This window comes from Pavona decussata, unplaced genomic scaffold (assembly GCF_977016875.1).
Source record: "Pavona decussata unplaced genomic scaffold, jaPavDecu1.1 SCAFFOLD_16, whole genome shotgun sequence".
NCBI lineage: Eukaryota > Metazoa > Cnidaria > Anthozoa > Scleractinia > Agariciidae > Pavona > Pavona decussata.
This window is the reverse complement of record NW_028145439.1, coordinates 4179543-4192287: the sequence shown is the minus strand read 5'-3', so window position 1 is coordinate 4192287 and position 12745 is coordinate 4179543. Positions and strand designations below refer to the sequence as shown.

Here is a 12745-nt window from a genome sequence, read left to right as displayed (position 1 = left end):
CTCCTGCCTATATTATTTTTCATGACTAGTCTTCTTTAGGGCGGGGCTACAATGAAAGAAAACAATAGCTGCTAAAAAGATAATCATTTGTAAATGCAAGAGTGATCAATTTGGTTTATTTGGTTTATTTATAGGTAAAGAGATCCCTTAGGAAAGGTTAAATTACAGTTTAATGTGATCTTTCCATTCATACAAAGAAAAGAAAGAAGATTCTGCAGGTTTTATTTTTCCGAAAAAATCAACAACAATGTAGATATAATAATTTAAAGCGTTCTCTGGTTAAAAGTTAAAAAAAAGGGTAAAACCAGCTTTCGATTGTCAGCCTGCAATCTTTGAGAAGTGTTGAATAAAAAGCGCTAAGATGAAAAATATACAGCTAAAATTGTGAAAGGAAAAATTATAATAAAAACAATAAAATTATTTGTGGGAACAAAATGTTAAACTGAAGTTCATAATAAAATAGAGTATTGTCTGGGTAATTGTTTCGCATTATTGTCGGCTTCACTTGTGATTGCCGTATGCCAGGATTCCAGTGTTTTTCTAACGCGGAAACTTCCCTTGTCGATTATACGTGAGCCCTGTTGAAGACAATGGAGTGGTAATTCAGCCGTACGTGTGTTGAAATTTAAAGGCTTTTGTGTTTTTAAAAAGTTCTCTGACTCTTGTTTTTAAGCACCTTCCAGTTTCTCTAATATAAGTCCACGAACAGTCGGCAAATGGAATCTTGTAAACAACATTTGTCTGTTGATCAACCGGTGGTCTTGACTTGGGGGCAATAAATTCCTGCTGGAAGGTCTTGAGGGGTCTGCTTGTGGTTCGGATTCCATTACTTCTGAGTAGTCTTGTGAGTGGTTCGGTTAGACCTTTGATATATGGTAAACTGCGAAGCCGTGATACTGGTTTAGAGGGTCGACCCGTGTAAAGAACATCCCAACTAACTCTTCTGGCGATGGAGTAATTTCAGGAGGTGGTTTCTTCTTCAGGATGTTTGAAATGAAACATTGCGGGTGGCCGTTAGATACCAGGGCATTTGTGACATAAGTTAGTTCATATTAACAGATTTTATTCCCACACAATTTTTATTATTTTTCAGATAATTTTTCTTTTTCCCACTTTTAGCTGTATATATTTCATGTTCGCGCTTTTTGTTCGTCACTTGTCAAAGATTGCAGACTGGCAATCGAAAGCTCGCTTTAACCTTTTTCAACTTTTAATCAGAAAACGCTTTAAATTATTATGTCTTACCCTGGTTACTCGTCAATTTTTAAATGTACATATGGTTTAATATTTGTTTAATATTGTTTGGGAAGCTTATAATGTTCCGTAACCTAGAAACGTTTTTGGCGTTACTTAACAATGCCTGTAAGGTTCTACACCCTCAAAGAAAGCTTGTTAATCTAAAAATGTATCAAGCGTGTCATTATGGTCAATATCACACAGTCAGCTGCCAAAAAAGTACTTGTTTTGAAGCGTACGCGTTTTAAAGTCACCAGGTCGTAACGAAAATATATCACTGCTTCTTTACCGTCGTGAGAAGGACTCGATAAATTTCCACAAAGGGTGACTGCGCTAGGAGGTTCCGACTCTTATCCCCCTGGGGGTATTAAGGGACTATAGGGGAACTCTCCGCCCGAAAGGAGTTGGGTATTTCACAAGCTAAAGCATAGAAAAGGGTAGAGAAAACTGTCATTAAGGTATTTTATAGGGCCTTTCAAACTCACTCTAACAGATCAACCAAAAAGATATATAGAGTCCCCTCCGCCCTCCCCCAAGCGGCTCTAACCTTTCCACATACCATCTTTTACCGAGCTGATATTATTACATATATTTAACAACAACCACGACGACAGAAACATCACCAATAAACAAAAGAAAACAATTCAAGGGAGGATTCCATTCCCAGCACTTTAGTCCACAGTCTACTTTTGCAACGCTGTAAAACGATAATTTTGCATTTGAATTCGGGTAACCAGACATCCTCCTCGGTTGGAGTCTCCACTTATAGCTCATTGTTTGGAATAACCCTTTCCCTAGCCTGCGGACGCAGACTTATTATGATTGGCCTTCGCATTTCTCCTTCGGTGGAGAGAAACGATAGCCGGAAGTACGTCTGCTTTCGCAGACTACCCTTTTCCCCGTTTCTTGATTTTTTTTCATGTTCCTTATCATCGTCTACCGCAGAAACATAAATTCTGTTTTTTTTTTTTTCCTTTTTATGTTCGATATACTTGGTGATGCAACATCAGAGGAGTACAAGGTTACATACATCCCCTCCAATGGAATAAATGTGACTTATTTTAAGCCTGGCTGGTGAGTAAATGAGAATGATGTATTATTCAGTGAGTGACACAAGCAAACTCGGGAAAAAAAATTCGAGTGCTCCTATCAGGAGTCGAACTTAAGACCTTCCTATTACTAGTACGGATGCTCTACCACCGAGCTACAGAGACTCGTTGGAGTCAAGGCCATTAAACTAGGCTTAAAATATTCCATCACATTTATTCCATTGCTCATATGCTACACATGACATTCCAATCCTAGCAGTATGCAGGATGTTTGTCCTATAAACCTAGTTTATATGACCTTGGCTCCCACGAGTAGTCAAGCCATACATTGTAATTGTAATTGTAATTGTAATTGTAAACTTCATTTATACACGGTAAAAAAATCAGTACAAACATAATTATAATTATGTAAAATACTGTTTTACTTGTTTGCCGTGTGGGACTATGAGGTAGACATTAGGCGATTGATTTCGCTTTTAAACGATTGAAAGGATCTAATTGCTCTGACTTTTTCAGGAAGATTATTCCATAGCAATGCCCCACTGTAGCAGAAACTGCGTTTTAGGTAATCAGTACATGGCGTCGGCAGAGTGAACTTATGATGCTTATTCCTTAGTTCGTAGCCCGTGCTGAATGGTGTAAACAGGATTTGAAGGTACTCCGGAGTCTCTTTATTTACCGTTTTAAACATAATTTTCATTTTTGATTTCATCCTTCTGGTAGATAGGTCACCCATCCTAGTCTAGCACGAAGGGCAGTAGCACTAGGATAATAACCAGACTTGGTGATAACCCGTAGGGCACGATTTTGTAGTTTTTGAAGCTTGTCGGCCAATTCGTCACTAAGACCGTCCCATACGGGACAGCAGTACTCAAAATGTGGTCCAACGAGTGCTCGATAAAGATGTATAGCCGTGTCCTCATTTATAAAGGACCTTAGCCTTTTAAGTGCACCAATACCAGAGGAAATAGACTTGGCAATTTCGTTAACCTGTTTGGACCATGATAAATGTTGGTCGATGTAAATACCCAAGGATTTAGAGTCACAAACTCTGGTTATTGCGTGCCCTTCGATTTGTATTTTGAATAAATGGGTAACAGTATTAGCAAATCTTTGACGCGAGCCTATTACCATTAACTAGGTTTAAACAATATTTAGGCTTAATCTATTCGCCCTCAGCCAATCGTGAAGGTTACTTACTTCGCTATTTACTAAAGTCTCAAGCTCCGATAAGCTGTACTGGCAGCAATGCTGATACTTGTGTCGTCAGCATACATTCGAGGTACTGATTTAGTCAAACAGTTTGGTAAGTCGTTAATGTATATCAAGAAAAGAAGTGGGCCAATAAGGCTTCTCTGGGGAACTCCACAGGTAACAGCAAGCGCATCAGATAGCTTACCATTAACTAAACACTTTTGATGACGGTCACTGAAATATGAATCAAACCACTTCAAGGCATCATGTTCAACTCCGTAGTTAACTAACTTGCTTAAAATGATCTTATGGTCTATCGAGTCGAAAGCCTTCTTTACGTCAATGAAAATATACTCCATTGATGAAACCATTATCTATATTGACAGACCAGCTATTGGTAGCTTCTAGCAAAGCTGTTAGTGCACTATGAATAGATCTGAAGCCAGATTGACAACTGGCTAAAAGATCGTTATCATTAAGGTAACTGATCATAAATTATTCTTTCAAAAACCTTAGCAACGGCGAAGGATAATCGAAATTGGCCGATAATTATTGACATCTTGTCTCTTGCCCTTTTTAAAAACTGGGGTAAGAAGGTGCTAGAATGCGTGCGGCTAATTTAAGCATCCTGGACGGCATATTGTCCAGATTTTCGAGTAATAACACTACAGCTGTTAAAGGAGAATGTTTTGTTAGTAGGGTTGAGGTAATATTCTGGTTCGTTAACACCCCGGGATATGCCTTTGGCCACATCATGTCCAACGTTTGCGAAACGGTGATTAAAGGCCTCAGCCACTTCAGGAGCAGAATTAATTTTGCTTTCACCAATTACGATTTCAGCAATGCCCCTCTTTATGTGTTGGCGAGAGCTCAATTCATTAATTAGCTGCCATGTTTTATGAGGATCTTTACTTCTGTTAACCAGGTTAGTTTCAAAATATTTTCTTTCAGTAGCTTCAATTAAATTGTTGACTTCATTTCTCGCAGCCCTGTAGGCAGCCCAGCAGGACTGATCTCTACTCTGCTCAGCCTTCCCTTTTAGGAAGTCCCTTTTACGCAATTTTTATTTTTACTAACTCGTACGTAATCCAGGGAGAGCTTTTGTTTTTTAATTCTTTTTGTCTTTAGGGGGGCATGCTTGTCAATGCAGTCCAGAAGCTCATTTTTCCAAAACTCCCACATTTCATTGGGATCAGGGAAAAGGCTAATGGCATTTCATTGCTTATTTTCAACGTGTAATAGAAACTCATCCTTATCGAAGTACTTAAAACTTCGAGTAGTGATGGTCCTAACCCTCCCACGGTTTGAATAATGGGCTTTGCGTACTAAGCAGACAAGGGAGTGGTCGCTTATACCTAACGGCAAGACTCCTGAACTGCGCACTTTATCTGGAGTATTGGTGAGACATAGATAAAGCAGAGACTGAGACTGAACAGTGACTCTCGTTGGCTCCGCAATCAATTGATTTAAGCTATAAATATCAAAGGTGTTGCGAAGTTTGGCAGAGTTAGGATTTGCAGTGCCTGGTAGCATGTTGACATTCATATCGTTGATAAGATAAAGCTCTAGATTCAGACTGTCGATTTTACCAATAAAGTTTTCAAACTCATTGAACAGGTCTGCGTGAGAGTTAGGAGGTCTATACCAGGTACTAACAAGGAAGGGTCTAGAGTGAGTAAGGCATTCAAGCCTATCGCTCTGTAGATCCTCCCGTACTGTATAATTAAAATTACTACGTACGTAAAAGCCGACCCCACCGCCCATTCGACCATTGAGTTCTCGATCTTTTCGAACAATTTCAAAACCAGGTATGTAAACTTAAAAATCCTTAATCGTATTTTCTAATTTAGATTCGTTAATTCATCCATCTTAATCAGTTCAGTGATAGCATAGACAGAGTTTAAAGGTAGAGTTGGTCGATGACTAGCATTTGCATTCACAGCTCGGTTTTATGATCATTGAGTTTGAGCTTGTTAGCTGTCATGGAATTGTTGATATTAAGGATGCATGCTATCCACTTTGATTTAGAACTTTCAGATTCACCTCTGTTTAACGGCTGTCTGGCTGGCATCAGCGTAAAAGTGGAATGGCATATTCTGCCGTTTGATGACCTCTCCCAAGGGTGAGTTGTACTACAATGGATGCGTCAAAGACAGATCCTTGAGGGACACGACAATGGAGGTTCCGACTAGTAGAGAACGCATTGTCGACATGCACAAACTGACCTCTATCGTAAAGGTAGGACTTGGACCACGCTAGTGCCTTTCTTTTGATCCCAAAACTATCACGATTTCTTTCCTACTGTACAAAAATATATCCCATGGCCATGATCTGCTTTCCAAACTTTACGTATCCGCAAGTGTTGAAGTCAAAGTGGTGTCCTGCAGTACCAAATCCGATTCTGGAGTCACAGGTTAAGCAATCGTTTTCATTATTACCAAGGATTCCGATTCTTGCTTTAGAAAAACCATTACACACAGCGTTGAACCCTTCCATGTTACATTTTGGCTGGAGAAAGAAGTCAGTCCCGATAAGGGTTTTCCACGTGTCACGACCCAGTGTGGTGTTGCGGTATTGTGCGTCAGCGATCAGTGAATACAAGGAACGTGCTGTCTTATTTACGACAATGAAGTTGATCTGCTGATCGATCTTCATACCGAGACAGATCTTGGTGAAGGGTGTGTTCCAATAGGTCGGTAATTTGGTCTCGTTAGAGTCAAGCCCACTCTTTCCTCCTGCAACGTTGAACGTTTCCTTGTTGTTCCAGAATTCGGAAGTGTAGTGAAAGGTTTGCTGAAAAAAAAGTGAGTAATCACCAAATCACAGTTTTTATCATTGTTCTAGAAGGCGATTTTAAAAGACAATCTAAAGGTTCAATGCATCAGTTTATCAGCTCAAGACTTTTATCATGTGATATTTGATGATCACGAGGAAACAACTTGAATCATATTATGCATAGAAATCCGGAGCAAATAGTCTAAGTGTGGGGTTGATGGAAGGCAGACCAGCTCCCCGGCTATTTAAAAGGGTGACCGAGGAGTTTAAATCGGGTAAACCCAGTTCCCAGGCGCTATAGAAATTATGATTGGACCGGGAATACATCGATATCAACAGGCTAACAAGAATTTGTGAGCTCGTTGTATTATAATACTTGGGAAAATCTAGGCACACATTTGGTTAATCGTCAATAGTTCGTAACCGTGCTGTTAGTCTAATTAGTTTGGCGTGTGAACGAACGAGCTTAAACTACTACATCTAAAACGCAGAACGTATAGCTTCAGTATTGCTATTATTCCATTGATTCAGCTTGACTTCTCAGCTTGATGCAAGCCTAAGCATAAAAAAACTTCCGCTTTAAGGGGAAAATGCAAATTTAGACGCCGCTAAGTCTAGTAAGTTGGTGACTCAAGTACGCCACAACAATATAAGACCTCGCTTTCTAATTCGGCTAACAGGGTTTATTCCGACAACTAAGCCATTTTATCAGTAAGAGTCGTAAAAAAGATGCATTTTGTGTGTCAGTTGTTTACGTTCTGATGGGTGATTGACAACTGATGGTGAGAATGACCAGGCCAGTCCCCTTTTATGCTGAAATTTGCTGTTTAACTGATCTATTTAACCAAAGAGCCATCCTGGAGCCAGTGCCACCTTCTCTTAATTTCGAGGGCGTTGCGGAAGGGGAAGGGAGCGAAGTTATGTCTTCCAAAACACTGAACAATTGGGCAGTACTTTAGTGCCATTAATCTTCATGACCAGCGTCCATCCGCCAGGTCCGCATGCTCCATTTCCAGTAGTGGCCATGGTCATGTGGCAATACACGTTGATCATTTCGTTTTCCAGTATCATTTGGTGGGTTTTGCTTTCCTTAGATCTAAAGAAAAAAAGGTCATGACAGTCAAGAGTCTTAAATTTTGGCAACGAAAGGAATAATTCTTATTAACAGGATTTGACAGAAATAGCATCAGGCGTAACATAAACTTAAGAACGGTGCTCTGTTTTGCGAGACAACCTGCACGGTTTGTAACGTCTTACGTGGTTGGTCGAAAGAACAGAAAGGATGAACAACAACATAAATTATCTCATCTCTAAAACACAATGCGACTGCAGGTTATCAGGGTCCAGTTAAAATAGAGCTTTTAAAAAGTACAGGCCTGCTGTCTTTTACCACTGTGTATACGTTCTGCATATCTCGGAAGGCTCTAGAAACTCGGATTTCTTAGGGACGGTGTCTTCTAAAACAAAAATGTTATTGTGCGGCTTGTTTAGTAGAGGAAAGCAGATCAGCAAACGTTGTCGAAATCCAACAGTAAAACATGTATTGAAGATAATTTAACCTCAATTTGGATAAAAAAAAAATGCCCTACATTGTTAGCGTTTTCGGAGAGAAGAGAATACAACATCTTTGGAAACATGGACCAAGAAAATTATCCACCATGTTGGATTCAGAGAAATCAGTGCATTTAGATGGTGCTGACATCATTCACATTAAATTGTTACAATTGATTAAGAAGATCAACTGCAAATTTTCAGAATGATTTTTAACAATTTGAGAAGCATGATTTTCGAAACTCAAAAACTTTTCAGTATATTTTTATGGCTACTGAAATTACTCAGAAAATGGGAGCTTAGCAAAACAAAAACGTAGCAATAACAACAACAACAAAATCTCCATCCACAAGTGGATTAAAAACTAACCTCCACGGAAGGCTGCTACAAGTAACTGGTGGTAGCAGAAAACGCTATCAGCTTTAGAGATAGAGTATCACCAATTATCAAGGCGCCATGCAGAAAATTAAGATGACATAATTGATACTTACATCTTTTTGTCATAAATGTCCTTGCATGATGAAACTGAAAAAGAAAATAACATGAAACACGTCAAGTTCTCTTGCGATCCCTCTAAGCATCTCTCTTCTCCTGACGTAACCAATCTTACCTGGTTCACAGTTCCTTCCATCTCGATAAAATCCCGTTTTACACGTACAGTTGTAAGATCCCTCGGTATTACTACACACAGCATCAGCACTGCAATTGTGGGTTCCTGTAGCACACTCATTGAAATCTGAGAAACACATTTTTAACTGTTTTAAATTGTAAGTTCAAGACCATACCAGACTACTCGCCTGTGTTGTGTCCTAGGTAAAACATTTGAAAATATATATGTGGCACCACTCAGCTGAATAAAGATTTTTACCAGAATAGAAAGTTGTGCAGCGAAGTTAAATATTTTTAAGAATCAGTTGACGAAATTAAAATTTCCAACCGCACCCCACTTCTTACTTCCCACACCTTGCCTTCGAACTTGGTGTTTGTGTTGGGTGGTTAGGAGAACGACAATCTTTCCAAATAGCGAGTAGAGTTTTTACAATCTAAAATGCAATGTCGTACATGGTTATTAATGTGCAAATTATTACACGAAAGAGCAAAATCCAAGAATGCTGAATGTGGTCTGCGCATGCATCGAAAAAGCATCTCATCCAGAGTAGAGTGGAAATGCAGTGAGACCGCGCCTTATTGCTCCCTATGCTGTAGCAAAGAGAACGAGGGGCATCGATTAGCCACTGACTCTTTAAAGAGGTGGTGTACGTGGATTTTGACCTGTTTTGTTGAAAATGGTGCAATGATACCTTCGCTTGGTTACAAAATAATTCTAGAACACAGAGGGAAAGAAATCGACTGAATTCGTGAAAGAAACAATTCATGAAAATGCGTAACTGGAAAACAGTCAGCTGCTATTTTTTTTTTAATTTGTAATTCATTTCGACCCAATTCACATGGGCCATAAACAGTTTTCGACAGTTTAAGTAACGGGGATGGTAAGTTTTAACAAAATTGGAACATTTTTTTTAGGATTCTGTCGATAAGAAAATGTTTTGGGGTTTTTGAAATGACACCAAATCCCTGTGACACTTTCCCTTTAACTATTTTTAGTCACTAAGGATAAATTTTATCTTTTGCACTAATATCCGGGCTTAATACTTTACCTGTCTCACAGTAATGCCCTTTGAATCCAGTAGTGCAAAAACAGTGAAATCCTTTGTCTGTAGGACCAGTTTGACATACTCCATTGTTTTTACAAGAGTTTTCCAAACAAGTGCTCTAAAAACAGACAATTATAATTATAGCGTGAATAGTTAGTAGAGTGATTGGTGTTTTTTTAAGTTAAATGTCCCTTGGTCTATTATAAGTAAAATTAATAGTTTGTTTGTTGTCTGTCTGTTCTGTTGACGAGTTGTTGTAAGGTACAGGTAGTTGTTTGCAATGGTTTGTTCTCAGCTTTCCAGAGTGAGTCGTTGATAGTAATTCGTACTGTAAATAACGCACTTGACAGAGTCCCAGTCGATTCTTTAGTCCTTCTCAAATGTCTACCAGTCTCAGCAGTAAAAGGCTACTTGCGTCGCAGCATTTGATCTTGTAAACTGTTTCCTGTCTGTCGATCGGTTCGTCTCTAGCCATTTCATTCATCAGTAGTCGGAGCAAAGTAGTGATAGGTTTAATTGTGAACTACACGGATGTTGTAGGGCTGTGTAATCCCTGCGATAGTTTAGAACTTGAGCGCCTTTGATGTAAAGTATTGATGTAAAGTAGCGACAGTTTTGCAGAGATGTAATTGAGCTTCAATTGGGAATAAAATTTCATACATTGTTATATATTTTAAGCTTTTACAATTATTGTTGCTTCATCATCTCTGAAAAAAGATTGCACCCCTATGTTTTGCTTTTTGGATTCAGATAGATAGATAAAGAGTGTTTTGCTGTTTATCTTACCTTCTAAATTCTAATTTAATCCTTTATTACTTAAATTATTATTTGAATCATTAATTTTTGTTTTCGAACTTAACCTATTCATATATGTTTCTAAATTACAATTACCTTGCTGCATTTAAATAAATCGGTATATCGGTTTATTGCAACTCGCAAGTATCCTAGGCTAATTGGGAAGGCTTACAGACATACCCTGGACCCACGATAAATGTACTCTGAATTTGTCTCCAGTTTGTCCTTTTTGTCCTTCGAACGTAGAATTGTTGAGTTCACACCTATATTTTCCATTTCTGTTCCCCACTTTCTTCAAGTTGTAACTCACACAATTGAGCTCCATGTAGCATGCTACCTCACAGAAATCACTATTCGTTACGTCAGTTGCGTGAATCACGTGGTTTTTCAGGCGTTTTCCATCAAATGTTTGGGCAGTTTTGAACTCCATTTGGCGGCAATTGTCTAAGGGAAGAAAAGTAGAGTAATGTTCAGACAGGAATGAAGAAATAAGTTAATATTTAACAAAGATAGACTAACGCGTTTTATTAAAAACTGAATCATTCATTGTATACTGCAATTGGAAGGATTTGATTGGCTAAGCGGCCATGGCATATGAGCCATTTTACAATGCCCGAGAAATAGCGACCATGAAATTGTCTTCTTGTTTTTCTTGCACAGGGAAATCAGTAAGATCTTGCAAAATTTCTTGAAGTTGTTTTTAATAAAACAATTATTCCACGCTTGTTGGATATGAGATGATTATAGCCAGCTTGGCGCTACGCGCCTCGTTGGCTATCTATCATCTCATATCCAACGCACGCTCGTTGAATAATTGTTAATTGTAACAATTCATGTCGAAAGCGCTATCTATTTGTGTGAAACACGGGCACGAGGTGGCGTGTGGAAATGGGGATGCGGTGGCGAAAGAGATAAAATGTACTCCACTCTCCCCTGTTTACTTCACTATGACAGACTGATGATAATCTATAAGTCGCTGCACGTAATGCATTGACGATTCTTTTGTCGAATCAGCACTATTAATGTTGAAAACGTTTAGCGCTTGATTAAAATACAACTGTTTATTTGTTTGGATAATATAACTTTTCAAACACGGTGAAACACCTGTTTGCCATTCATTGAGTGAAATGAGTTATTATGTCCTGGGGTGAAAAGGATGTCGAAAGATATATCTTAAACTAACAGTGGATAATAGTAAATTCTTTGACATACTCTCTAATGGATTTTTATTGGCAGGTGGTTTGTAAATATTGTCATTAAAGCGCTTCAAGACATTTCCATGTTGTTGTTATTATCATCATCATCATCATCATCATCATCATCATCATCATCATTATTACTAGTATTATTATTATTATTTTCATTTTAAACATTGGTGGCTTTAACTCAGGTTGTAAACTTAGTGCATATTTTAACTTTGAAATTCTTACATGAAAGGTTGAATAAAGATAGCCAAGGGCGATTTAGATGATTGTCATCATCCCGTTTTGTCTTTCCGTTCTGTAGTTTCTAATGCCATGACTTCGATAACGTAAATAAAACTAAACTACATGTAAAACTCTTGAAATGTTGCCTTCTGTGTTCACAGTTAATTTGGTAGCCTTGTGAAGGCTTATATAGTATGATCCGTTCGAATGCTCAAGCTGAAAGTTTTAGAAAACGGAATCCTATTCATCGAATTTACGAGCTGTTGTTGGATTGACGAGAATACCAGCTGACGTTACTTCTCATTTATCGAGACATCTGCTCCTCCGAGAATGAAAGGAATTAGTTTTCCAGCTTATGAGCTGGTGTTTTGTTGAAGAAACCTTTACATTTTTTTTTAAAATCTAAATCCGAATTTCTTAGGTGATTAAGGACTTCTGAAGAGATGTCCACTGACATGTACCGTTGGGTGCTCCCGAAGTTATTTTTGCGATAATAAATTACGCATCAAATATACTAATAATGGGGGAGGTAAATACGGAGTTTATTTGGATTAAAAACCAACCAAAAATCATGACAATTCTATCCTCTCTTCCAGAGGTTCTTCTCATGCAAACATTTCCTAGGAGACATGATACATATAGATTGCTAAACTTTATTAACGTGTCAAATAAAACAGCCGAGGGATCCCACCTTTTGCATCCTCGAAGCAAGCCGTTCTTCTTTCTCTAGTTTTTATAATTGGCAGGTGGCTTGTGACAAATTTTCATTAAAGCCCTTCAAGACATTTGCATCATTAGTATTTTTTTTTTCTTTTATTCAAAAAAAAAACGACTGCTCAAACTCAGGGTGCAAACTTAACGCATATATTAACTTTTAAATCCTTGCATGACAGGTTGAAAAGTTGGTCAAAGGCGATTTAGATTCTTGACATCATCCATGTTTTTCTTTCCGTGCTGTAATTTCCTAAACCATGATATCGCTTACGTAAATAGAAACAAATTAAATGTAGAGGAGTTTAGGTACTAACCTTCTAAATGACAGAATTGCCCCTGTATCGGATAG

The 12745-nt window shown here is 38.3% G+C and overlaps 1 protein-coding gene and 1 pseudogene across 1 annotated transcript; both read right to left on the bottom strand.

The window, feature by feature from the left end:
* Nucleotides 1–5700: 5700 nt before the first annotated feature.
* Nucleotides 5701–8361, bottom strand: LOC146487444 (putative skeletal organic matrix protein 5). The gene is made up of 3 exons (XM_085088745.1): nt 8297–8361; nt 7209–7350; nt 5701–6272 (listed from the first exon to the last, which is right to left on the bottom strand). Exons 1-3 carry the CDS (start codon nt 8347–8349, stop codon nt 5778–5780), a joined length of 690 nt encoding a protein of 229 aa, XP_084944871.1. The 5' UTR covers nt 8350–8361; the 3' UTR covers nt 5701–5777.
* A 1052-nt stretch (nt 8362–9413) lies between these two features.
* LOC146487443 (uncharacterized) lies at nt 9414–12745 on the bottom strand (annotated as a pseudogene).